Source organism: Delphinapterus leucas, chromosome 5 (assembly GCF_059928025.1).
Source record: "Delphinapterus leucas isolate spDelLeu-1000000601 "Yukka" chromosome 5, BTC_Dleu_Yukka2, whole genome shotgun sequence".
Lineage (NCBI taxonomy): Eukaryota > Metazoa > Chordata > Mammalia > Artiodactyla > Monodontidae > Delphinapterus > Delphinapterus leucas.
Window position 1 is genome coordinate 42,829,811 of NC_143133.1, and position 25,980 is coordinate 42,855,790.

General features: G+C 41.5%; 1 protein-coding gene across 3 annotated transcripts in view; it reads left to right on the forward strand.

The window, feature by feature from the left end:
• Positions 1 to 25,980, forward strand: part of CC2D2A (coiled-coil and C2 domain containing 2A) — a 136,154-nt gene that overhangs the window by 23,536 nt on the left and 86,638 nt on the right. For all 3 annotated transcript variants that reach the window (XM_022566980.3, XM_089911692.1, XM_089911693.1), the window contains 7 exons: positions 10,398 to 10,486; positions 10,813 to 10,914; positions 15,631 to 15,732; positions 16,476 to 16,652; positions 20,695 to 20,857; positions 24,655 to 24,791; positions 25,388 to 25,519. In XM_022566980.3, coding sequence (XP_022422688.2) covers positions 10,398 to 10,486; positions 10,813 to 10,914; positions 15,631 to 15,732; positions 16,476 to 16,652; positions 20,695 to 20,857; positions 24,655 to 24,791; positions 25,388 to 25,519 — 902 coding nt within the window. The remainder of the gene's footprint in view (positions 1 to 10,397; positions 10,487 to 10,812; positions 10,915 to 15,630; positions 15,733 to 16,475; positions 16,653 to 20,694; positions 20,858 to 24,654; positions 24,792 to 25,387; positions 25,520 to 25,980) is intronic.

Sequence of the window (25,980 nt, forward strand, 5' to 3'; positions counted from 1 at the left end):
TAAACAAACTCTCCCTGAACAGTTAGAATTTCACATCATTCCCTTTTCTTCTCTAACTCCTTCATTCCATTTCCCCCACAGAATTTTAAAAAATATATTACTATGTTAAAAAACCTTTTATTGAGATTGGTTCAAGATGGTGGAGTAGAAGGACGTGCGCTCACTCCCTCTTGTGAGAGTGCCAGAATCACAACTAACTGCTGAACAGTCATCGACAGGAAGACACTAGAACTTACCAAAAAATATACCCCACATCCAAAGACAAAGGAGAAGCTGCAATGAGATGGTAGGAGGGGCGCAATCACAATAAAATCATATCCCATAACCACTGGGTGGGTGACTCACAAAGTGGAGCACAACTATACCACAGAAGTCCACCCACTGGAGTGAAGGTTCTGAGCCCCACATTAGGCTTCCCAACCTCAGGGTCCAGCAACAGGAGGAGGAATTCCCAGAGAATCAGACTTTGAAGTCTAGCAGGATTTGATTTCAGGACTTCAACAGCACCGGGAGAAACAGAGACTCCACTCTTGGAGGGCACACATAAAGTAGTGTGCACTTTGGGACCCAGGGGAAGGAGCAGTGACCCCATAGGAAACTGAACCAGACCTACCTGCTACTGTTGGAGGGTCTCCTGCAGAGGCAGAGGGTGGCTGTGGCTCACTGTGAGGACAAGCACACTGTCAGCAGAAGTTCTGGGAAGTACTCCTTGGTGTGAGCCCTCCCAGAGTCCACCATTAGCCCCACCAAAGAGCCCGGGTAGGCTCCAGTGTTGGGTCACCTCAGGCCAAACAACCAACAGGGAGGGAACCCAGCCCCACCCATCAGCAGACAAGCAGATTAAAGTTTTACTGAGTTCTGCCCACCAGAGCAACACCCAGCTCTACCCACCACCAGTCCCTCCCATCAGGAAGTTTGCATAAGCCTCTTAGATAGCCTCATCTACCAGAGGGCAGACAGCAGAAGCAAGAAGAACTACAATCCTGCAGCCTGTGGAATGAAAACCACTTTCACAGAAAGATAGACAAAATGAAAAGGCAGAGGACTCTGTACCAGATGAAGGAACAAGATAAAACCCCAGAAAAACAACTAAATGAAGTGGAGATAGGCAACCTTCCAGAAAAAGAATTCAGAATAATCATAGTGAAGATGATCCAAGACCTCGGAAAAAGAATGGAGGCAAAGATCGAGAGGATGCAAGAAATGTTTAACGCAGACCTAGAAGAATTAAAGAACAAACACCTAGAAGAATTAAAGAACAAACAAACAGATACGAACAATACAATAATTGAAATGAAAAATACACTAGAAGGAATCAATAGCAGAATAACTGAGGCAGAATAATGGATAATTGCCCTAGAAGACAGAATGGTGGAATACACTGCTGCAGAACAGAATAAAGAAAAAAGAATGAAAAGAAATGATGACAGCCTAAGAGACATCTGGGATAACATTAAATGCATCAACATTTGCATTATAGGGGTCCCAGAAGGAGAAGAGAGAGAGAAAGGACCCAAGAAAGTATTTGAAGAGATTAAAGTCAAAAATTCCCTAACATGGGAAAGGCAATAGCCACCCAAGTCCAAGAAGTGCAGAGAGTCCCAGGCAGGAGAAACATGCCGAGACACATAGTAATCAAATTGACAAAAATTAAGACAAAGAAAAATTATTAAAAGCAACAAGGGAAAAACAACAAGGGAACTCCCTTATGGTTAACAGCTGATTTTTCAGCAGAAATTCTACAACCAGAAGGGAGTGGCACAATATATTTAAAGTGATGAAAGGGAGGAAACTGCAACCCAGAATGCTCTACCCGGCAAGGATCTCATTCAGATTTGACAGAGAAATCAAAAGCTTTACAGATAAGCAAAAGCTAAGAGAATTCAGCACCACCAAAGCAGCTCTACAACAAATGCTAAGGGAACTTCTCTAACTGGGAAACACAAAAAGAGAAAAGGACCTACAAAAACAAACACAAAACAATTAATAAAATGGAAATAGGAACATACATATCTATAACTACCTTGAATGTGAACAGATTAAATGCTCCAACCAAAAGACACAGGCTTGCTGAAGGGATACAAAAACAAGATCCATATATATGCTGTCTGCAAGAGACCCACTTCAGGCCTAGGAACACATACAGACTGAAAGTGAGGGGATAGAAAAAGATACTCCATGAAGTGGAAATCAAAAGAAAGCTGGAGTAGCAATACTCATGTCAGATAAAATAGACTTTAAAATAAAGAATGTTATAAGAGAGAAGAAAGGACATGACATAATGATCAAGGGATGAATCCAAGAAGAAGATATAACAATTATAAATATATATGCACCCAACATAGGAGCACCTCAATACATATGGCAAATGCTAACAGCTATAAAAGAGGAAATCAATAGTAACATAGTAATAGTGAGGGACTTTAACACCTCACTTACACCAATGGACAGATCAGCCAGAAAGAAAATTAATAAGGAATCACAGCTTTAAATGACACAGTAGACCAGATAGATTTAATTAATATTTACAGGACATTCCATCCAAAAACAGCAGATTACAATTTCTTCTCAAGTGCACATGGAACATTCTCCGGGATAGATTACATCTTGGGTTACAAATCAAGCCTCGGTAAATTTAAGAAAATTAAAATCATATCAAGCATCTTTTCTGACCACAACACTATGAGATTAGAAATAAATTACAGGGAAAAAAACGTAAAAAGCATAAACACATGGAGGCTAAACAATACGTTACTAAATAACCAAGAGATAACTGAAGAACTCAAAGAAGAAATCAAAAAATACCTACAGACAAAATGACAATGAAAACACGACAATCCAAAACCTATTGGATGCAGCAAAAGCAGTTCTAAGAGGGAAGTTTATAGTAATATAATCCTACCTCAAGGAACAAGAAAAATCTCAAATAATCTAAACTTACATCTAAAAGAAGCAGAGAAAGAACAAACAAAACCCAAAGTTAGTAGAAGGAAAGAAATCATAAAGATCAGAGCAGCAATAAATGAAATAGAAACAAAGAAAACAATAGCAAAGATCAATAAAACTGAAAGCTGGTTCTTTGAGAAAATAAACAAAATTTATAAACCTTTAGCCAAACTCATCAAGAAAAAGAGGGAGGAGACTCAAATCAAAATTAGAAATGAAAAAGAAGTTACAATGGACACCACAGAAATACAAAGTATCCTAAGAGACTACTATAAGCAACTCTATGCCAATAAAATGGACAACCTGGAAGAAATGGACAAATTCATAGAAACACATAACCTTCCAAGACTGAACCAGGAAGAAATAGAAAATATGGACAGACCAATCACAAGTAATGAAATTGAAACTGTGATTAAAAATCTTCCAATAAACAAAAGTCCAGGACCAGATGACTTCACAGGTGAATTGTATCAAACATTTAGAGAAGAGTTAACACCCATCCTTCTCAAACTCTTCCAAAAAACTGCAGAGGAAGGAACACTCCCACACTCATTCTATGAGGCCACCATCAGGCTCATACCAAAACCAGACAGAGACACTACAAAAAAAAGAAAATTACAGACCAGTATCAATGATGAATATAGATGCAAAACTCCTCAACAAAATACTAGCAAACAGAATCCAACAACACATAAAAAAGATCATACAGCATGATTATGTAGGATTTGTCCCAGAGTTGCCAAGGATTCTTCAATATACGCAAATCAATCAATGTGATACACCATATTAACAAACTGAAGAATAAAAACCATATGATCATCTCAATTGATGCAGAAAAAGCTTTCGACAAAATTCAACACCCATTTATGATAAAAACTCTCCAGAGAGTGGGCATAGAGGGAACCTACTTCAACATATTAAAGGCCATATATGACAAACCCACAGCAAAACATCATTCTCAATGGTGAAAAACTGAAAGCACTTCCTCTAAGATCTGTAACAAGACAAGGATGTCCACTCTTGCCACTATTATTCAACATAGTTCTGGAAGTCCTAGCCACGGCAATCAGAGAAGAGAAAGAAATAAAAGGAATACAAATTGGAAAAGAAGTGAAACTGTCACTGTTTGCAGATGACCTGATACTATACATAGAGAATCCTAAAGATGCCACCAGAAAACTACTAGAGCTAAACAATGAATTTGGTAAAGTTGCAGGATACAAAATTAATGCACAGAAATCTCTTGCATTCCTATACACTAACAATGAAAGATCAGAAAGAGAAATCAGGGAAACAATCCATTCAGCACTGCAACAAAAAGAATAAAATATCTTGGAATAAACCTACTTAAGGAGGTAAAAGACCTGTACTCAGAAAACTATAAGACACTGTTGAAAGCAATCAAAGATGACACAAACAGATGGAGAAATATACCATGTTCTTGGATTGGAAGAATCAATATTGTGAAAATGACTATATTACCCAAAGTAACCTACAGATTCAATGCAATCCCTATCAAATTACCAATGGCATTTTTTACAGAACTAGAAAAAATCTTAAAATTTGTATGGAGACACAAAAGACCCCAAATAGCCAAAGCAATCTTGAGGGCAAAAAACAGAGCTGGAGGAATCAGACTTCCTGACTTCAGACTATACTCAAAGGCTACAGTAATCAAGACAATATGGTACTGGCACAAAAACAGAAATATAGATCAATGGAGCAGGATAGAAAGCCCAGAGATAAACCCACACACCTATGGTCAACTAATATATGACAAAGGAGGCAAGGATATACAATGGAGAAAAGACAGTCTCTTCAATAAGTGGTGTTGGGAAAACTGGACAGCTACATGTAAAAGAATGAAATTAGAACACTCCCTAACACCATACACAAAAATAAACTCAAAATGGATTAAAGACCGAAATATAAGACTGGACCCTATAAAACTCTTAGAGGAAAACATAGGCAGCACACTCTATGACATAAATCACAGCAAGATCTTTTTTGACCCACCTCCTAGAGTAATGGAAATAAAAACAAAAATAAACAAATGGGACCAAATGAAACTTAAAAGCTTTTGCACAGCAAAGGAAACTATAAACAAGACAAAAAGACAACCCTCAGAATGGGAGAAAATATTTGCCAACGAATCAATGGACAAAGGATTAATCTCCAAAATATATAGACAGCTCGTGCAGCTCAATATTAAAAAAACAAACAACCCAATCAAAAAATGGGCAGAAGACTTAAATAGACATTTCTCCAAAGAAGACATGCAGATGGCCATGAGACACATTAAAAGCTGCTCAACATCACTAATTAGTAGAGAAATGCAAATCAAAACTGCAATGAGGTATCACCTCACACCGATTAGAATGGGCATCAGAAAATCTACAAACAACAAATGCTGGAGAGGGTGTGGAGAAAAGGGAACCCTCTTGCACTGTTGGTGGGAATGTAAATTGATACAGCCGCTTTGGAGAACAGTATGGAGGTTCCTTAAAAGGCTAAAAATAGAATTACCATATGACCCAGCAATCCCACTACTGGGCATATACCCCCAGAGAAAACCATAATTCAAAAATACACATGCATCCCAGTGTTCATTGAAGAAGTATTTACAATAGCCAGGTCATGGAAGCAGCATAAATTCGTCTGCCCATCGACAGACGAATGGAAAAAGAAGATGTGGTACATATATACAATGGAATATTCCTCAGCCATGAAAAGGAACGTGATTGGGTCATTTGTAGAGACGTGGATGGACCTAGAGACTGTCACACAGAGTGAAGTAAGTCAGAGAGAGAAAAACGAATATTGTATATTAAACGCATATAATGTGGAATCTGGATAAATGGTACAGATGAACCGGTTTGCAAGGCAGAAATAGAGACACAGATGTAGAGAACAAACGTATGGACACCAAAGGGGGAAAGTGGTGGTGGTGGGATGAATTGGGAGATTGGGATTGACATATATAAACAAATATGTATAAAATAGATAATAAAAAAATAGCTTTAAAAAAAAGTCTTCACTGCTCACCATCTTAACAAGTTGAATTTTTGATTGAGTTATTTATTATCAATATCAATGCACAACTGATGAAGACATAAAGGTACTGTAAAATTTCTTCAATATATATTAATCATAAGAAGTAAAATAAATAAAAGCTTTCAGTAGCATATTCTTTAGAATAGAACGGTAGAAGAGTGAGGTAATTAACCAAGAATCGTAGGCACACTCTCCTATTTGACAATCTGTGAATTCAGATAGTACCAACTCAAATCCAACCAACTTAGTCATTCCTCAGTATCCACAGGGATTGGTTCCAGGACCACTCCCCGCCCCATCCCGCCCTGTGGATATCAAAATCCATCGATGCTCAGGTCCCTTATATAAAATGGCATAGAATTTGCGTATAACCTACATACATCATCCTGTATACTTTAAATGATGTCTTGATTATTTATAATACCTAATACAATGTCAATGTTATGTAAATAGTTGCTGGTTTGCAGCAAATTCAAGTCTTGCTTTTTGGAACTTTCTGGAATTCTTTCTAAACATTTTCTATCCGTGCCTGGTTGAATCAGCAGATGCAGAACCCATGGACACAGAGGGCTGGCTGAACTGCATTTCAAATTTTATGTCAAGTCCTTGGAAAGTCCTTGTACATCCCAATGTATACAGAGAGCTCTGGTCTGGGCAGTGTGATTCACAGAACAAATGGTCTATCAAGATGTGTGGGAATGTCTGCAAAAGTAAGGGAAAGAGGGGAGCACTTCCAGATGGTGGAGTGAAGACTTTGTTTTCTGAGGGGTCACGTATAATGGAAGTGGTTTAAAGAAAAATGGAACATGTCCAACTTGTGATGCAGTCCGTAAGGAGAGAGAAATAGGGTGCAGGGAGTATGGGTGACAGGAAAAGGTGACAGCACGGAGAAGATCTGGAAGCAGCACGAGGCTAATGAAGCTTTGGGATTCACGGGTTTACTGAGCAGCCAGTGCAGTGTTGCTGAATTTGTAATCCCTGCTGCCTCTGATGAAAAACATCCCATGGCCAAGAAAATCCATATTTCATACTAATGGACATTATGTATATATTTTTAATGGAATGTCTTGAAATTCTCTCATTACCCATAACTTCTTGCATGTCCTCCACTCAAATCTTTAAAAATTTAAAAAATTATTTTCATTGCACTCTTGGATACTGTGGAAACTTTATGCATGCCAGATTTTCTTAGCTGTGTCACAGAGCCTGTTTAGTAAATGTGAAATCACACCCTTTTTCAAGTTTGGCACATCACTTCTTAGCCCCAGGGAAAGACAAATAGAGTCAGTCTGGGACCACGTAGCTGATCAGTCATGTAGTGGAGTAACTGACAATAAGACGGAAAAATGTCTTACGAGGATTGTCTTCGTGTTTCTAGCTGTTTAAAGACACTCTGTTTGCCATGGACTACCAACATAAAAATGAAAGTCCCTAAGCCCTATTAGTTATTAGGTCAAAGGGAGTGAATTAGTGCACTTGGTTTCCATGGTTATCATGGTAGTAATGTTACCTTAAAAAGAAAAAAGTTGTCATCATCTGATTTCATCCAAATGAGGATTACATTTATTTTGTTTGAAATCCCTCTTTAAGTATAATATCTCTCACACCCTCATGGTTCCTCCATGTGTTTTCCTTTATTGATATAGTGCTACAAGGTGCCAGGTTCAAAAGTCACCAACATGGTCCTTGCCCTCAAGCAGGTCACATTCTAGCTGGGAAAATAACATCTCACCACCTAGTTGTACAGATCAGATTTGGAAATCTTTATGCCCTCCAAATGCCTTTCACTAACACAGAGTTTTGAAAAACTCAGACAAGAACTACTTTTCACCACTTCAGAATTTTTCAAGTTTTTTAAAACTAATACGTACTAAAGAATCCCCTTTGGTTTCTTTAGTCAGAAGAGATAGTGTTTAAATAAAATATCTTGTCTCTCTTTTAAAGAATAATTCATTAAATTATTCTAATGAGCTCCATGTACACAATAGCTATTTTAAGTCAATTTGAAAAACTAGATCTCTTTAAAAAAAAGCAGGGGGAAGGGGAGTAAATAAACAAGATTTTTTTCACGTTCAAAAGCATGCCTTTTAACTATGAAAGGGCAGCTCTCTAGAGACAGAAGCAAAGAGAGTGATCAGCCAGAGGACAGGATGGGCAAGCCCCAGGGGGTCCAGTCTAGAAGCCCTTCTTTATCAGCCTAGGTGGTCCACACACACTTAGTGACACTTACCTGTGCCCGCCCTTTGTGGCTGAAAACCATAGAACCTGGGAGAGGAAGGAGGTACTAATCAAATAACCACACAAATATATAAATTCAAAATGTGACAAACGCAATACAGGACAAGTCTTGGGACTTTGACATGGGGATATGATCTACCATGGGTAGATGATCTTTAAAATAGGAAATAATGACTTGATTTCTTACGTGAGTTGAAAAACAATGCCAAAGCCCTTTTTATCGAGCTAATGGAGATTTTTCTAAAGAACTTGAACCTCAATCCACACATGCAAAACTGTGATCTTCACTACAATTATTTCATGCTTTCCTACAGACATTGAGGAAATGGCATGATTGGTGCCTGATAAAGTAGGATTTTTCATCTCTCTATCACACAGAAGGAAGGAAGCCCAGCCTCAGCACTGAGTGGCCAAGTTGCAGAAATAGCTCCAAAGCCCAGGATCACTTTTCTGCATAAGCAGAGGCCGAAGGGCCAGCACAGTGGCCTCTGCCCGTCATCACTTCCTCTCTCTGCCACAGTTCCTTCCACCTGCTAATAAATCATCTTGCCTTCTCTATTTCTTTCATTTTTTAGCCTTCGTCCCTTAACAGTGCCAATGGCTACAGGGTCAGAAGCCTCCTCTCTCTGCACTCTCTCCTTCGGGAAAGGTTTTCTCAAAACGTTAACATCACCACGGTAGAAACGCTTCCTAAGTCTTCATCTTGGGGCCTGGACCCCTTCCCGGAGCTCAGGTGCAGGACAAGCACACATTTCCATATCCTGCCAGCACCTCAGACTCATTCCAGCTGCAAAGTGACCCCCTTCAGTATCTCCCAGACTGGCTTCCCTCCTCTTTTCTCTTTCTCAGGAACCCCAAACCCCTACTCACCTCAGTCAAAACCTCAGACACCTTCACCTTCTCTTTCTTGCTCTAAGCCGGGGGTCCTCCAACTTGAGTGTGTCTTTAAATCACCCAGATGGTGGCTCCACCTCCAGGTTCTGATTCACCGAGTCTGTCTGGCCTGAGTGTTTGCCCATCCACCAAGTGCCCAGAACATGCTGCTACTGCTGGGAGAACTAGTGCCCTACTCGCCATCGTCACTAGGGACAACTGTATCATTTTTCTTGTGGCGTCTTCGCAGTTATTCCCACAGACTCCCTCTTTATTATCTCACCAGGGTATCCCAGCTGGGGTCCCTGGTGCCTCCACCCCAACCATGCTGTACCTGCAGACCCAGGAACAGCTCAGAAAATGCTGCTTCACTTCCTCCTCTCTCCACATCCTTCAAGACATCCCCACCTCATGGAGAATATATTCCAGACTCCTTCATGTGACATCAGAGGCTCCCCATGATTTCACCCCAAACTCCTTCTGCAATCTTATCTTCTACTTCATCCCAGTACAGCCTCTCTGCTCCAAGCATAACATTCTGTTCCCCAAATGCTTTGTTCTATTTCCACCTCTTTCATAATGGTGTAGAGCATTTGGGACCAAATCCCAAGCATTCCACTTCCTAGGTGTGCAATCGCCATGCCAGTCAGTTATCACAGAGGGCCTCAGAGTCTTCATCTTCAAGGTGCCAGGTGATCCCTCCTAGCAGGGATGGCATAAGATTGACGAGAAGATGCATTCAACACATTATCACAGAGCCCGACACAAAATAGCTGAACAACATTTCATGATATTTATGTATAGGTTTAATAATATGTACAAAATATGTGTTGTCTGTATGGGATATCCCAGGGCTATAGAACCTCTCATAGAAAAGGTTTCTCTGACTGAAGTTATCAGTGCTGTTGAAAGTTGAACTCTGAAATCAATAGCCATCCATTCATCCAACAAGCCTGTTTCTCAAATCAACAAATTCGAGAACCTCTTCCCAATGGTAATTGAATTGGTAAGTGTGTCTGTGCCTTGAATAGTCAAATGTCATTCGTTTTATTCTTAGTTAAGTCGATGTAACAGCCTTGATAGGACCGAGGTTTTCACTGTCCATCTTAAAGAAGCCAAGACATGTCCTTATTACATCAAATGGATGGTTATCAGCATTATCTCATGATTGCTTATGTGAAGTTCTAAATTTGCAAAATAAAATTACATTCTCTTGCCATTTTTCAATCTAATCTTCCCTTTGAAAAAAAAAAATGTTTTAAAGTAATTTTCTTGTATTGTTTTAGGCTTACCTCCAATTCCTTCAGCTTCCAGAACAGGCTTTGCAGAATTTTCCATGAGAGAACGCATGAGGGAGAAATTACAAGCTGCAAGGGTGAGAGAAACCACAGGAATATTTTGTTCGGTGCTGACTGCAATGCTTCTGGTCTTGTCTAGCTTGCTTTGTTTGCTCAAAACTGCATGGATTTGAATACCGTTAAATTTGTTTTTCATGTTCTAAATGTTAATGCAGTATTTAATATTGGCACAGATGAAAACTATACTTAAGAATTTAACATCCTTTTTCTAAATCTTTGTTCTTATCTCTTAAAGAAGTATAACGTGTATTTTTTACTGATTTATTTTCTCCTAAGATGGTGACCAAGATTTTCATAGCATCACTGACGTGATGTAGCAATAATTTTCTGTTCGGCTTTTTAGTCCAAAGCAGAAAGTGCGTTGCTGCAGGAAATTCCCACCCCTCGGCCCAGGCGCTTACGACGTCCCAGTGAGAAAGAATTGGAGACTGAATTTGGCACAGAGGTGAGAAATGGGCCATCCCTACTTTGTGACCAAGGACAGTGAAGCAGAATATAAATTTTCCAGCAAAAGTTCTAGAACAGAGCTATGCACAGAGGAGGTGTTAAATGCTTATTATTAATAATAATAGCTACTATTTATAAAGTGCTACTCAGTGCCAGGCATTTTGCCAAGTCTGCCCCATGTTATCACATGCCCTTATCCCAACACACCTATGAGGTGGGTACTATTATTTCCATTCACATTTGATATATGAGGTTCAGAGGGGCTGCAAAGCTATCCCCAGGTCACAGAGCATGTACGTGGAGGAGTCAGGATTTGACCCCAGCTCTATCTCATTCCCAGTCTGTCTCAAGGGTCAGTGTTGCTGGGTCCATGGATCTTGCTGGGAAACAGAGAAAGAGATGAGAATAGAATCTGATCGTGGGGGCCTGAGTGTTACATTAAGGAGCACTGATGGTTTTTCATAAGCAGTGGAAAGCAATTGACAATAGGATAGGGAGGTGGTTTGAATGCACTGGGTTGATTTCTGTTTGAATCTGAGATGCTGGTGAGGCATCACAGCACGTGTTCCTCTGGAGATGCACATAGAGGAAGGGACCTGGGCCTGGAGAAACAGATTTTGGAAGTGTTTCTACTGTGGTCAGTTTTGAACTTTTGAGAGTGCCTTTGCTTCCTGAGGGAAAGAAGACTGAATGAAGACAGTCTTACACTTGGAGAAAAACTGACAGTAAAAGCCCATGAATCAGAGTAGAAGCCAGTAAAAGACAGAAAGACGTAGCAGGGATGTTGCTGAAGGACAAGCATGTAAGAGCGTAAAAGAAGGAACAGAAAGAACAGAGCAAATGGCTCAATGAAGTGTTTGCAAGTCTAATCCAATGGTTTGTTGTTGATGATGGTTTTGGTTGTTTTCAAAGTCTATGCTTTAGGGATATTTCTGAAACACAACCACTGATTTCTTAGATGATGCCTTTTCTTTTTCTATGATGAGATGCTACAAATTTTTACGTATATTCATCCCAAACAAGCCAGAGATTGCATGATTACAAGGAAAGTTGCAGCCGTCCTCATAGGTTGTTGGAACACTCAGTCAGTCCCCTAAAAAGACTTTATGACAATTTGCTACTCCATTCTACTGAGGACACATTTCTTGTTCTTTAATTCCAATTTATTTTCTTCCGTAAGAGCCATAATTGTAAGAGCCATAATTCTAAAATACTGGAAAATAAAGAAAAAGTCCCTGAAATCCCATCATGATGACACAAACACTTCGATTGTTTCAGCAGGTGTGTGAGTCTCGGCTTCTGGTCAAGTGGCCTAAGTGATAGGAGGGTCTGGTCTCCTATATCTGGCCTTGTATGTATCTTCTGATGGATAATCATTTCATACAGTCATGGTAGTTTTCACTTGTCCATGGGCCATGAATATGATATCCAAATCAAGTTGGAAGTTTTAGAGGTAAAAATGTAGTCTCTTGGCCCATAGGGTATTTATTTCTCCTTGTGAGCAGGACCTTGACCTGTATGTCTGTCATAGCCTATCTCCCCTAAGAGCCATTCTGTGGATTTGAGGCAAACATCAACTGCCTTGCCCTTAGACCTGATCTCAGGTTGCTAATGGAACATACCATTCACAAGCACATTTCTTCATGTATACACCTCAACGCCGAAGGAATATCTAAAAAGTGGTCCATTTATATCCTATGGAGCAAAGAGCAAAGCACAGGAAGAACCCAGATGCTGGACCTCAGCGGCCCAGCATTCAGTGCTGGCAATCTCACACACTAGCTGTGTGACCTTGGACATGTAACTTATCTACTCTCTGGACCCCACTTTCCACCTCTGTAAAACAGAGATACTACTAGAACCCAATTCTTGGTATTGTTTTGAGGATTAAATGATCTCATACATGCTACAGTGTTTCAGACAGCACCTTGCACATGGTAAGCCCTCTCTCTGTAAGTGTTAGCTAGTGTTAAAGGCTGTAGGGTCAGAGTGAAAAGGAGAAACCAGGGCTTCCCTGGTGGCGCAGTGGTTGAGAGTCCGCCTGCTGATGCAGGGGACACGGGTTTGTGCCCCGGTCCGGGAAGATCCCACATGCCGCGGAGCGGCTGGGCCCGTGAGCCATGGCCTCTGGGCCTGCGTGTCCGGAGCCTGTGCTCCGCAACGGGAGAGGCCACAACAGTGAGAGGCCTGCGTACCGCAAAAAAAAAAAAAAAAAGGAGAAACCAATTGGGAATATGGTGGAGAATCCAAATTATCAACACAAACCCGTGCTTAACTCTTGTTTGCATTTCTATTTACTTTATACTCAGCAGACCTGTGATAAGAGAACAAAGCCCAAACACAAATCTCTAAGAACATGTCAACATCAAAGTGGAAATAACACAGAACTTTTGACTGCTTGGTCTCCACTAGACACGACCATAACGTCTTTATTTTCTGGGTCTGGTTCTCTGTCCCAGGTGACCCAAGTTCTGATCCCTTGACACACTCTACCTGTTGCCCAGCCAGCATCTACAGGAGACTCCTTCCTGCCAGGTGCCCACTGGGCTCTGAATACACAGGGATGTCAGTCACAGCCTACTCTCAAGGATCCCAGTAGGGATGACAGGCAGGTTATCAGACAATGGAAGTACAGGATGATTAAGATCTGTGGTGGGTGCTATTAGGAGCTCATAGAAAGGGCACTTGGCTCCAGCCTTGGAGTCAGGTTTTGTAAAATTGGCTTAGGCAATGGTTTCTTATCTCCCAAGTGGAAAAAAATAAATAGATACACTGGACTTCATCAAAATTAAACATTTCTGAGCTTCAAAGAAACCATCAAGAAAGTGAAAAGACAACACACAGAATGGGAGAAATTATTTGGAAATCATATATCTTGATTAATATCATGACTGATATCAAGAATGTATAAAAATCTGAGGTATCTGCAAGATAATCCAGATTAGGATGTCTTTTAAGGAATTAAAAACATTGATTAGCAGTTTAGAAGAGAGATCAGGGCTAGAACCAGTATATTTTGTAATTATGGTATGGTAAAACTAATGAGACTTGATATTGCCTAGTTCAAGCTAGAAGAGGGCCATAGAGCCTTCCTGGAGGATACAACAAATTCAAGGGTGAGAAGGAATTCCTAGCTGGACACGTGCACATATCATGATAGGCATTCAAGTTGAAATTAAATGTCATTATTACTCTAAGCTTATATAAAGATATTATAGATAATAGTTCTTTAAAATTTAATTCTGCACACTCAATCCTTTTAAATATATGTAATAGCTTTTAATATGCTAGTATAATTTACTTTTAAATATTTTTAGATTTTAATAAAAATTAAATTACAAGCTTTTTGATCAAGTCCATAAATATCATAATAAAACTGTCAATATTACAATAAAAGACACCAATGAAATTGTATTTTTGGAACTTGATAGCCTCTATGCCAAGCAAGTATAGAAAGGGATGGGAAGAAACAAAAAGAATAAAATACTAATCTCCACATACACATATTTGCCACATGGAATTTAACCTACTTATCTTTTTTTTCCTAAACGGCTAGGGTTTCTGCTTGGTCTTGTGTTTTAGTATCATCATCTTTACAGTTCTCTAAAACCCAAGGCTTGCCTACACACAGAGTCAAGCTTCTCTTCTCTCTTATTGGTTGACCCCTTGGCTTGTTTTCATGCTGTCAAACATATCAGTCTCCCTCATGGGCTATCGGAGGTGGGGGATTCTGAGGCAGGCAGGAGCAGAATGGCATCCTCAGCAGTGAACGAGAAAGATTTAGCCCTGTTATATGAGAAGACTAAACTTGGAAGATCCTTAGAAAGTCTTCCTGATCCAGCACTGGAACCTGATCTTTAGTCTATGCTAATTTTTTTCAGTTGTTTCTCCTTACACTAAGTAATACCCATCTGCTTCTTTCCTCATCTTCAAAAGCACCATTTAAAATTCTGGAATTTACCAAGACAAATAATAACTCTTGGCATTGCACTGTGAAATTTATTCATTAGCATGCCTTCAACTTCTATGTAATTGAGTACTAGTACATAACTACTTAACCTTATACTGCAAAATGAGAAGATGGAGGAAAAGCGTAGAATTTTACATAAATTGGAAGTGTATGTATTCTCTTGCTAGTATGATAGATTATACCCAACTGATGTCCTCATTTTTATTCTGGCCATTGATGGACATCTAGCTGCATTTAGGTGAAATTTTATGGCACCTTATCTTAGCTGTTCCAAGTATTTCTAGCTTTCATCACAGAGGTGTCTCTGGATAAATGCCTGAGGAGACTCAGTCAGCCATTCTGAGATTTACACAAAACTGAAAGGCCAGGGCCTGGGGCAGCCCTTGCCCACTTGGACTTATTTATAATCATTAATACTTTTCTTCATAGACTGTTTGGAAATGATGCTCTGTGAGCTGGATAATCTATTGATCTATAGGATGAAATAACACTTTTCATTTTCAGGTTTATTGACTATAAAATTTTATATTTGTTTAGTCTTGAGAGTGACAGAGCTGAGTAAGAAAATATTCAGCCACGTTAACATTCAAATATATTTGAAATGTGTAAACATTTCATTCCTTAGAAATGGTGAGATGCATCAATGGTCAGAAGATAAGACTTTTGAAGGTTAATGCTTGTTTTAAAACATCCTTAGTTTCTTGATTTAAATGGTGTCTCTATCATTTTTTTCTACTCGTATAGCCAGGTAGAGAGGTACAAAGGACTCAACAAGAAGATGACTCCCAAGGTTTTTCAAGAGTAAAATTCCATGATTCTGCGCGAAAAATCAAGTCTAAACCCCCGGTGAGAAATCCTGTCTTTTTAAATCATGTTTGTTTTAAATCATGCATTCTTTAAATCATGTATTTTGTTGATTTGTTTGTTTTTCAAAAATATTCAATGAGAAATGACTATACACACAAGCTGACTCCTATTGCATGGAGTATGTGAGAAAAAGTATGAGAAATGATTCCTACTTTTGAAATCCTAGAATCATGTGGAGAGATTAGAATACTGCCTACTTTGGGGAAGGGAAATGCATGGAAGGGCAGGAAATGTTCATGATAAGACTACTTGTTCAGCCATGAAGTTGCACCAGCTTTTACTATGGGGAGAAAAGGGGATACTAACTCAAGAAGAATTAAAACAAGCTCCCCAAAATGATCTTTTTTTATAAAAAAAAGTTTAACAAACACTGTATTGCTCAAAATTAAAAGTATCTCAGCATTGGCCTATAAAACAATTGAATCCACTTTTTTGCATTTTAATCATCTTTTCTAAAGCATTTACTGATATAAATAATGTATTTATGTGCTTGTAGGAAGGTAAATAATTGCTGATTTATAAAAAAAGTAACGCATTAAAGTTACTTAACTAAGGAGGCCTGTTGCATCTGTTAAAGTTCACCACCTTCAACAAAGGTAATATGCTTAGGAGGCCTAGAATGTGCCTGATGCTCTTAGCATCCAGCCAGCTGTCAGTGAACCGTGCAGAGCTTATCTCAGTTTAGATAATCCCAAATTCTATTGCTTGCTGCTTCTCTGTAGGTTCCGCCTGGCTTCCCTTCTGCTGAGGAAGCTTATAACTTTTTTACTTTCAACTTTGATCCTGAACCAGAGGAGTCAGAGGAAAAACCAAAGGCAAAAAGTAGACATGGAACTAACCAAGAGGAGGAGGAAGGAGAGGAAGAAGAGCCACCTGTGCAAGAAGGAGTAAACAAAATGGTATTTAGTATTAGGATGGTAATGAGGAAAGGGATGATGGTGATGATGGTGATGATGGTATTGGTGATGATGGTGATGATGGTATTGGTGATGATGGTGATGATGGTATTGGTGATGATGGGGATGATGGGGATGATGATCGTGATGATGGTGATGGTGACGATGATGGTGACAATGATTGTGATGATATCCCAGCCAAGAAAAAAGTGGCTGGGAACAAACTCACCACCACCACACAGAACAACTCATCCATGTCCTAAATGAAAGCAGTAAGAATACCAGATTCACATTGCTTTCTTAGCCCTTGATTTTACCCCATAATCTTGGGACTAAGTACCTTAATTAAATCTGTCCATCTTTCTCTTGTGCGAAAAAAAAAAGTGTAGCAACATCGTTTACAGATTTTTCTTGCTAGACTCCACACAAGGATTAGTATTCATTTCATATACAAAAGGTTTACCTCTCCAAGGCAAATGAAACCTCTCTCTCTCTCTCCCCCCACAACCTTACAGGTGAGCAGGTTTTTGTGCCCCATACCACAACCAAGTTACGACTCAGATTCTGTAATTGTGGGTGGGATGTGTGAAATCAAAGAAAACATGCTATTAAAAATGGGCAGGGGCTTCCCTGGTGGCACAGTGGTTGAGAGTCCGCCTGCCGATGCAGGGGACACGAGTTCGTGCCCCGGTCCGGGAGGATCCCACATGCCGCGGAGCGGCTGGGCCCGTGAGCCATGGCCGCTGAGCCTGCGCGTCCGGAGCCTGTGCTCCGCAACGGGGGAGGCCACAGCAGTGAGAGGCCCACATACCACAAAAAAAAAAAAGGGCAGAGAACTTGAACAGCCATGTCTCCAAGGAAGATATACAAAGGGCCAATAAGTACCAGAAAAGATGCTTAACAGCACTAATCATTAGGGGAACGCAAATCAAAAGCACAATTAAGATACCACTTTACACAGATTAAAGTGACTATTATAAGATAGATAGATAGATAGGTAGATAAAGGAAGGAAGGGAGGGAAGGAGGGAGGCAGGAAGGAAGGAAAAGTGCTGGCAAGTATGTGGAGAAACTTGTGCATTGCTGATGGTGATGCAACATGGTACAGCTGCTGTGGAAAAAGCCTATTTCTGAGGTTCCTCAAAAATTGAAACATAGAACTAACTACCATACAATCCAGCAATACCCAAAAGAACTGAAAGCAGACACTCAAACAGATATTTGTACACTCGTGTTGACAGAAGCATTATTTACAATAGCCAGAAAGGAAGGAAATTCTGACATATGCTAAACATGGATGAACCTTGAAGACATTATGCTAAGTGAAATAAGCCGGTTACAAAAGGACAAATATTGTGTGATCCCACTTTCATGAGGTACCTAGAGTTGTCAAGTTCATGGAGAAAGACAGTACATTGGTGGTTGCCAGGGACTGGAGGAGGGGGAAACGGGGAGATATTGTTTAATGGGGACAGAGTTTCAGTTGGGGAAGATGAAAAAGTTCTGGAGATGGATGGTGACGTTAGTTGTACGACAGTGTAAATATACTTAATGCCACAGAACTGTACATTTAAATGTGGTTAATATGATAAATTTTATGTTACTTATATTTTACCACATTAAAAAACAAAAAGGAAAACACACCGGAATGTTTCAGAATTTGCACAGTTGGCCTATTTCTGTGCTTAGCTTTTAGACACCTCCCTTGAAAAATGACTCCCAGAAATGGAATTTCTTACCTAGGTCTATGAAAGCTTGGGAATACTTCAGCATGCTCTATAATAATTGTTTTACAAATCTATATTCAGCTAGTTCTGGCTCAGGATGTGTCATGAGGTTGCAGACAAGGTGGCCAAGGCTGCATTCTTCTGAAGGCTTGACTGAGTTGGGAGGGTTTGCTTCCAAGGTGGCTCACCCATCTGCCCAGCAAATGCTGGTTGTTGGCGGGAGGCGTCAGTTCAGACCTTCCTGTAAAGCTGCCTGAGTGTCCTCATGACATGACAGCTGGTTTCCCAAAGCAAGTGATCCGAGAGGAAGCAAGGAGGAAGCCAGGATGCCTTTTATGACCTAGTATCAGACTCTGCATAACCGAACTCATATTCTACTCATAGAAGCAAGTCACTAAGTACGGCCCACATAGAAAGGGAAGAGTATCAGACTCCCCTTTTTTTTTTGCGGTACGCAGCCCTCTCACTGTTGTGGCCTCTCCCGTTGCGGAGCACAGGCTCCGGACGCGCAGGCTCAGCGGCCATGGCTCACGGGCCCAGCTGCTCCGCGGCATGTGGGATCTTCCCGGACCGGGGCACGAACCTGTGTCCCCTGCATCGGCAGGCGGACTCTCAACCACTGCGCCACCAGGGAAGCCCCAGACTCCACTTTTGGAAGGCAGGACTGTGAACAAATCTGTGGGCTTCTTAAATCAGGACACCTCTCTCCAAAAGCCACTTCTCCTTCCTTTTGCATTTTTTTCTCCATGGAATTTCTGTTTCTAAAACTGCCCTTTTGAATCATGCATACTTTGAAGCTCCTCCCCTGTAGCCTGTAGTCCAGGCTCTGGTCTGCCCAGACACTTTTTTAGTATTTTCATACTCAGAGTGGGTTTAGTCTTTCTGGTGGAGGTTTTGGACCATCTGCAGGCCCCATCACTTGCTTCTCTCTCCTTTCTTCTCTGCAGTTTTCTCAGCCTGTATTTGCCCAAAGCAGAGATGGGGCATGAGCAAGAAAGACCACATACTATTATTACCGGATATTTCTCTTTTTCACTTTGTTGAAGTTTTTGGCATTCTCTGTCTTCAATTTATGCTGAGAGCTTGGTTACCATGTCGATTTACTTTACCCTTATTATCGTTTTGCATATTTGTGGAGGAAATATTAGGAGGCAGGAAGCTAGGCTACTGCCATTGTCTTCAGCTACCTGGCAGCGTCCACAGGATTTTTTTGCAGATTCAGTTCCCTGACCAGGGATCGAATCAAACCCATGCCACCTGCAGTGGAAGCGCAGAGTCCTACCCACTGGACCGCTAGGGAATTCTCTCTCCACAGGATTTTAAAAGGTGTTCCTCATAAATGGATGTCAGGTTTAAACTTTAAAAAGAAGAACAAGAAGGAAAAAGAAAAGAAGGAGGGGAAAAATGAGGGAAAAGGAGAAGAAGGAGGAGGAGGAAAAAGAAAAGGAAAAAAAGTTTGGAAAATATTCAAACTAAATTAACATGCTTCAGCTGACAATTTGTAATTACAGGTCCTGTGCTTAGAATTTTTACATGCATTATTTCATTTTCTTCTCACAAAACCCTAAGAGGTAAAATCTATTAATACCCCAGTCTTACAACTGAGAAAACTGAGGATCAGAAGGGGAGGTAAGTTCCCCACAGTCACCCAGGCAGCATGGGGTGAAGCTGGGATTCAAGCCCAGGCAGTCTAAGCAGAGTGTGTGGACCCATGCTTGGTGCATTGGCCCTGGGGTCAGTGCTAGATGGAAGGTTAAAAAGCTGCATAACTCATGAATCCAAGTTCTTTGAGTAGCTGTGGAAGAACAGGCACCCTCAAAGGAGGCCACAGTCATTGAGATTTCACTTGCTTTGCTTTGCACATCTCTTCTGACCTCAGTGCATTCTGATTTTTCCAAGTATGTGGAATAGTGAAAAAAACAAAGTTTATAAAATAGGAAAGGCCATATAGTTTTATGCTTTCATTTAGGAAAAGATAAAAGGAAAAGGTAACTTTATTGTAGGATAAGTTGTTTGTTGCATTTAATATCACTGATTATTTTTGCAAGTAAATTAATTATTTTTGCCTGATTGTTTCTTGCTTTGTTGTTTCTTGTTTTGTTTTTGTTTTTTTTTTTGCGGTCTGCGGGCCTCTCCCATTGCGGAGCACACACTCCAGGCGCGCAGGCTCAGCGTCCATGGCTCACGGGCCCAGCCGCTCCGTGGCATGTGGGATCTTCCCGGACCGGGGCATGAACCCGCGTCCCCTGCATCGGCAGGCAGACTCTCAACCACTGTGCCACCAAGGAAGCCCTCTTCCTGTTTTTTAATGAAATGCAGGACGAGGAAGAGCTGCTCGATGGCGGGGATGCTGAGCATCTCCTACTGGGCTTAGATCATGCGGCTGAAGATTTTGTGGCCGTCAGACCTGCGGATTATGAAAGTGTCCACATTCGTCTGCAGATGGAAAAAGAACTCCTGTTCATACCCAGCACATTGACAGGTACTTGCTGTCTTTATCCTCCTGCTCAACTTAGGCATCTTCGTTTTCCTTCAGATGAAATGTGGCTTGTGTATAAGGATGCCTATTTCCACAACTGATCCCAATTTCTAATCTAATTTCATAATCAAGAAATATGTTCAGACAAAAAAATATAGAACATGGGAAAATATCCATTCAACAACACTTATCGATAGACTAGCAGAAGAAATACCAGGATGCTATGGGAACCCGTCCACCAAATCCATGACCAGTTCTGGGGCTGAGAGTGTGTGAGACTGAGATTCAGGCTGTGAAAAGGAAAAACTCAGTTTCACCCTCTACTTACACTCAACACTTCTAGAACACTTCTGTGACCAGATGTGTGGGTTTCTTCCCACAGCAACCAATTCTCCAACACCAACTAGGTGTCCTACAACTGAATCCTGACAGCGTCTACCTGGGGTTAGCACAGAACCCACAGATTTAGGGCTCAGTCCCACAAGACTTCCCCCTACCTCCCATGCCAACCCTAGGTATTGGGTCACCAGGTTACCCACAGCTCTATTTGACTCTACTACAATGAGATGGTTCCATGACACCATCTTCAGGTTGAATAACTTGCTACAACAGCACGTAGAACTCAAGGAAACACTTACTTATATTTACTGGTCTATTATACACTAAAGAAAATGATAGAGGATGCAGATGAAGAGATGCATAGGGCGAGGTATGAGGGAAAGCTTCCATGCCCTCTCCAGGCACACAACCTCCCAGCACCTCCATGCGTTCACCCACCAGGAAGCTCTCTAAACCCCGTCAGTGAGGATTGTTCCGGAGGCTTCAATTATGTAGGCATGATTGATTACATCATGGCCACTGGTGATGGATTCTCTCTCTAGACCCTCTCCTGTCCCGGAGGCAGGGATAGAGGGAGGCAGATGCTGAAAGCCCCAGCCCTCTCCTCACATGCTTGGTTCCCCTGGCCACCAGCACCCATCCTGACAGGAGCCCCAGCCACCTGTCATCTCATTAGCATACAGGAGACAATTACCACTCCAGAGATTCCAGGGGTTTGAAGAGCTGTGTGCCAGGAAGCTGGCTGGCCAAGCTTCCTCCTCCATGGGGAAATGGCCAGGCTACTGAAGCCGGGACCATCTGACTGATTCCCAGGTACATCTCCTTTCTCCCTCTCTTTCCTGGGTCTCCCTTTGCTCTTTTTTCCCCCTGGAATTTCCTTTCCCCCTGAGAGTTCCTGAGGGATCCCCCCAGTTCCAGTGAGTCCTGCAGGAGCGCACCCCTCAGGCTGTGAAGGAGGCCTGAGCTTATCTTACTTGGAAGTTTGATATCTTTTCATTTTTCCCGTTCTATTTAAGTTCCAATTAAATACTGAGCCAAAAGCAAATTATTGTTTCTTTTTGAGAGGTCATTTTGAATCAACTCTGTTCAAAGTATCATAATTTGCTGGACATCCCAAGTTTCTTTTTCAAGTAGGTAGCTGGCAAAAGTACCCAAGGATTTTAACTTTACAATAATAATAATAGTGAATGCATTCTGTGCGTTGATTCCACCTGGTACTTTTCCAAATGCTTGATGTGTATCAACAAACGTGCCTCACCCACCCACCAGGGCTGGAGAAGTGACTTTTTGTCGTGTCCATTTTACAGATGAAGAAGTAGAAGCTCAGAGGAGTTAGGGATCTGGCCCAAGACCATGAAGCTAGTAAAGCAAGGCAGGTTTCCGATCTAGGTGACCTGCTCCGGAGGCCACCCACGTGCACATGCATCCTGATGCTTCTTCGGGGAGAGAGGCATTGCAGCAGCCTCAGCCAAGGAGGAGCTTTGTCACTTGGGTTTTTGCTCAGAGGATTCACTGTTAGGCCTCTCCCTGGAGCCCACCTGAGTTGGGGATGGAGGTTAGACCCCAGGGGCTGTCTCAGACCGGGCCAGAAACTGGGAGTCGGTAGAGGCAGTGGAAGAGGCTTAGGGAGTCCTGGTTGCACTGCGCTTGCTCTGAGCAGGGAATCAGGGCCTCCATTCCATGGAGGCGACCCCATGACCAAGCACAGAGACCCCACTCTTCCTTCCTGAGGTATGACCTTGAGCATGTTCCTCTATTCTCAGGTGCCTCACCTGAAGACAGGGGACAATGAAACTATCCTGCAAGGTGACTCTGGGCATTTATTTTTATTTTGAGCATTGAGGAAATAATATGAGTGAAGTGCCTATGTTGCGACTAGCACTTAGCAGGGGATCAAAAATAAGAACTTCTATTACTGTTGCTGTTTTCTTGTTACTGTTTAGAGAATGGTCTCCAAAGCAGAGTGAGTTCATCCCAGGGGTATAGGAAGAAAACATCAAGACTTCTACTTACATTTAATTTTAATCTCATCCTTTCCTAATTTAATTTTGTTTGTGCCATAGTGCATACATAATAAATAAACATACACATAATGAGCAAGTGCCCAAAAATGTTGCGATGACAAGTTTTGAAGACCATTGGACTAGTGGCGGACTGATGTTTAGACTTGTGGATAGATGAGGTGGGGGACAGAAAAAAAGGTAAAACGATAGTTTGCTCCACACTTTCTAAGGACCCAGAGATAGGTTTTCCTAGGAATACTGGTATTAGTTGTTTTTTGTGGATGGGTTTGGGATGCAGAGTGTCCAAATGGCCACACGCTGGAAAATTAGCAGATTCAGGGATTTGGGGTGTTTTAGAGTGAGATAATTATAGAACAAAAACAAGTCTCCACCTTTCATTGTTCATTGCCAGATTACATCCTGACCTTCATGTCAGCAGCTTCTCATGTCATGTGCCAGCTTCTCCTCTAGCCCACTCTGCTGAAGAAGCAGGCCCAGATGTCTTTTTGGAGTTGTGGATCTGCTCAGTCACTCCCTGGCACAAGGTCTTCAGTGACCCCCACCCCCTTGACCAGAACCCAAGCTCCTCTGAGACGTGCAGGGCTCTCCCGGCTCTCCCTCCTGCCCTCTGCTGACATTATCTCCAGGCACTGCTCCTGCCCTCGGCACCACTGCATTCTGGGTGTTTCTGTTTCCCACTCAGCACAGGCTGTTCCCCTGGGCAGACACACTTGCTCGTCCCATCGCCAGCTCTTTCCTTCTCAATCTTCAGGAGGCAGTGCAAATGGAAAAGCCTTTTTTCACCACGCCATCTCAAGTCTATCCCCTTCCCGCCCTGCATTATTATCACAGGTGTTCTTTTCTTCACCGTGCTTACCATTCTCTGAAATCATCTTGTTCCGTCCTTTGTTGGCTGTTGCTGCCTGTCGCTCCCACTGACCCCACAGAGCCTCCTGAGCACTGGGCACAGGGAAGCTGTCAGCAAAGATCTGATCTATGAACAGATCAAAGAGTGAGGGAGTAAATGAAGTCACGTTGACTCAAGTGAACTTTTTAATTTACAAAGCACTTCTCATACTTTACTTCATTTAATTCTCCCAAGACCCCAAAGAAATAGATATTACAATCACTTTTGTATGGAAGGAAAGAGGTCAAAGAAGCATCTGGTCCAAATTCACTCCACTGATGAGCCCAGGAGCAGCTCCTCTGATTTGGGTACCACAGTCCTCGCAGTGTGTGAGGCCACGCGGGCGAGTTAGGTGTAGAATATCCAACATGATACTGCGGGTAAACACATTCATCTTTCCCTTGGTCCTGCTTCCAGAAATCAGTTTGGAGCATTTGCAGTTTCCAAGAACATAAGTAAAATCTCCGGTGGTGGTTTTCATTCACCAAATTGCGGTTTGAAACGTTCAGGTTGGCACTAATGAGGCTTGTATTTATTTATGAACTGTCTAGTGCCTACGTATAAAAAGCTTCCTGAGAATGTGCAGCCCAGGTATCCGGAAGACGAAGGCCTTTACATCGGGGCAAGACTGGAGGTGCCAAGAACCAACCAGAACATCATGGAGAACAGGTTGCTGATGCAGGAGCCCGTAAGCTCTCAGCCCTGCTGCCTCATTGTAGCCCAGGAGGGATTCATGGATGCTCTTTATCCTATGGGCCATCACTGCAGCGTGGTACTCATTTCCTCCTGAGTGCATCTGCACAGTGGTTCATTTTTTTTTTTTTTTTTAATTTGTCCTCAATATGTTCAGTGGCCCTCAAACATCACACCCTCTCCTCTGCTCAAATCCCATCTTCTGCAAGCTGGAGTCAGGCTCCTGTTAAATCCGATATTGGCAACCTTTTCCCAATTCACAGAAATTTTTAATTGTCCAAAGATAGAATGTTCTCAATTGTTTTTCTCCTTAGTTGCCTTTCTTAGATTTTTGACGAACAGAAAATACATTTTTCTTAAACAATCCTTTAATTTTTTTCTTAAACTTTTTTTGAGGAGAGAAGGTTGAAAACTATATCTTAAATTAATTCTGGGGGCATTAGTGAAAACTCAATTTCTAATGGAAACAGAGACTTTAAAATATTTACCGGGCAGGGGGAAGGTGCATGAAATACGTATGTTGACAGAGAATTTCCCTGCAAACGCTGTTTATTTTGTAAACCATTTTCTGTCCCTCTGCTTGATCCCCAGGGGAGGAGATGGTTCGGAGATGATGGAAGAATCCTAGCGCTGCCAAACCCCATCAAGCCGTTTCCTTCAAGACCACCCATGCTGACACAGGAGCAAGACATTAAGGCAGAACTCGAAACACTGTATAAAAAGGTAAACCTCCCTCCCCATTTTTGATACATAAATTTGCTTGAAAGTGCTTTGCTTTTTGAATAGATTGGAATGATGAATTTGCAACATTCTCTTTTGACTTTTTTTTAATAATTCACTATCTTACACATGCAAAGCAAACAGCAGGCATATTATATAAGAGTGAGTCTCCTGCCCTCACCAAATCCCTTCTTAAACAAGGAATGAGTTTCCCAGGTAGGAATGGCTAGGTCAGCGTCTTTATTCACATAACCAGGTTAGCTACCCTGATTTTTTTTTTCTTTTCTCTCTGTCATCTCACATATACTGCAGGATTATTTCCCCCTCGTTTTCTCTTTATTATATAACTGGAGATTTTCTATCCTCGCAAATCCTTTTTATGGTATGTTCCTCAGCTCTGGTACCACGCTGCCTGATTTGAGTCCTGGCCCTGTCACTCACTGGGCGAACTTGTCTCTCCCCCT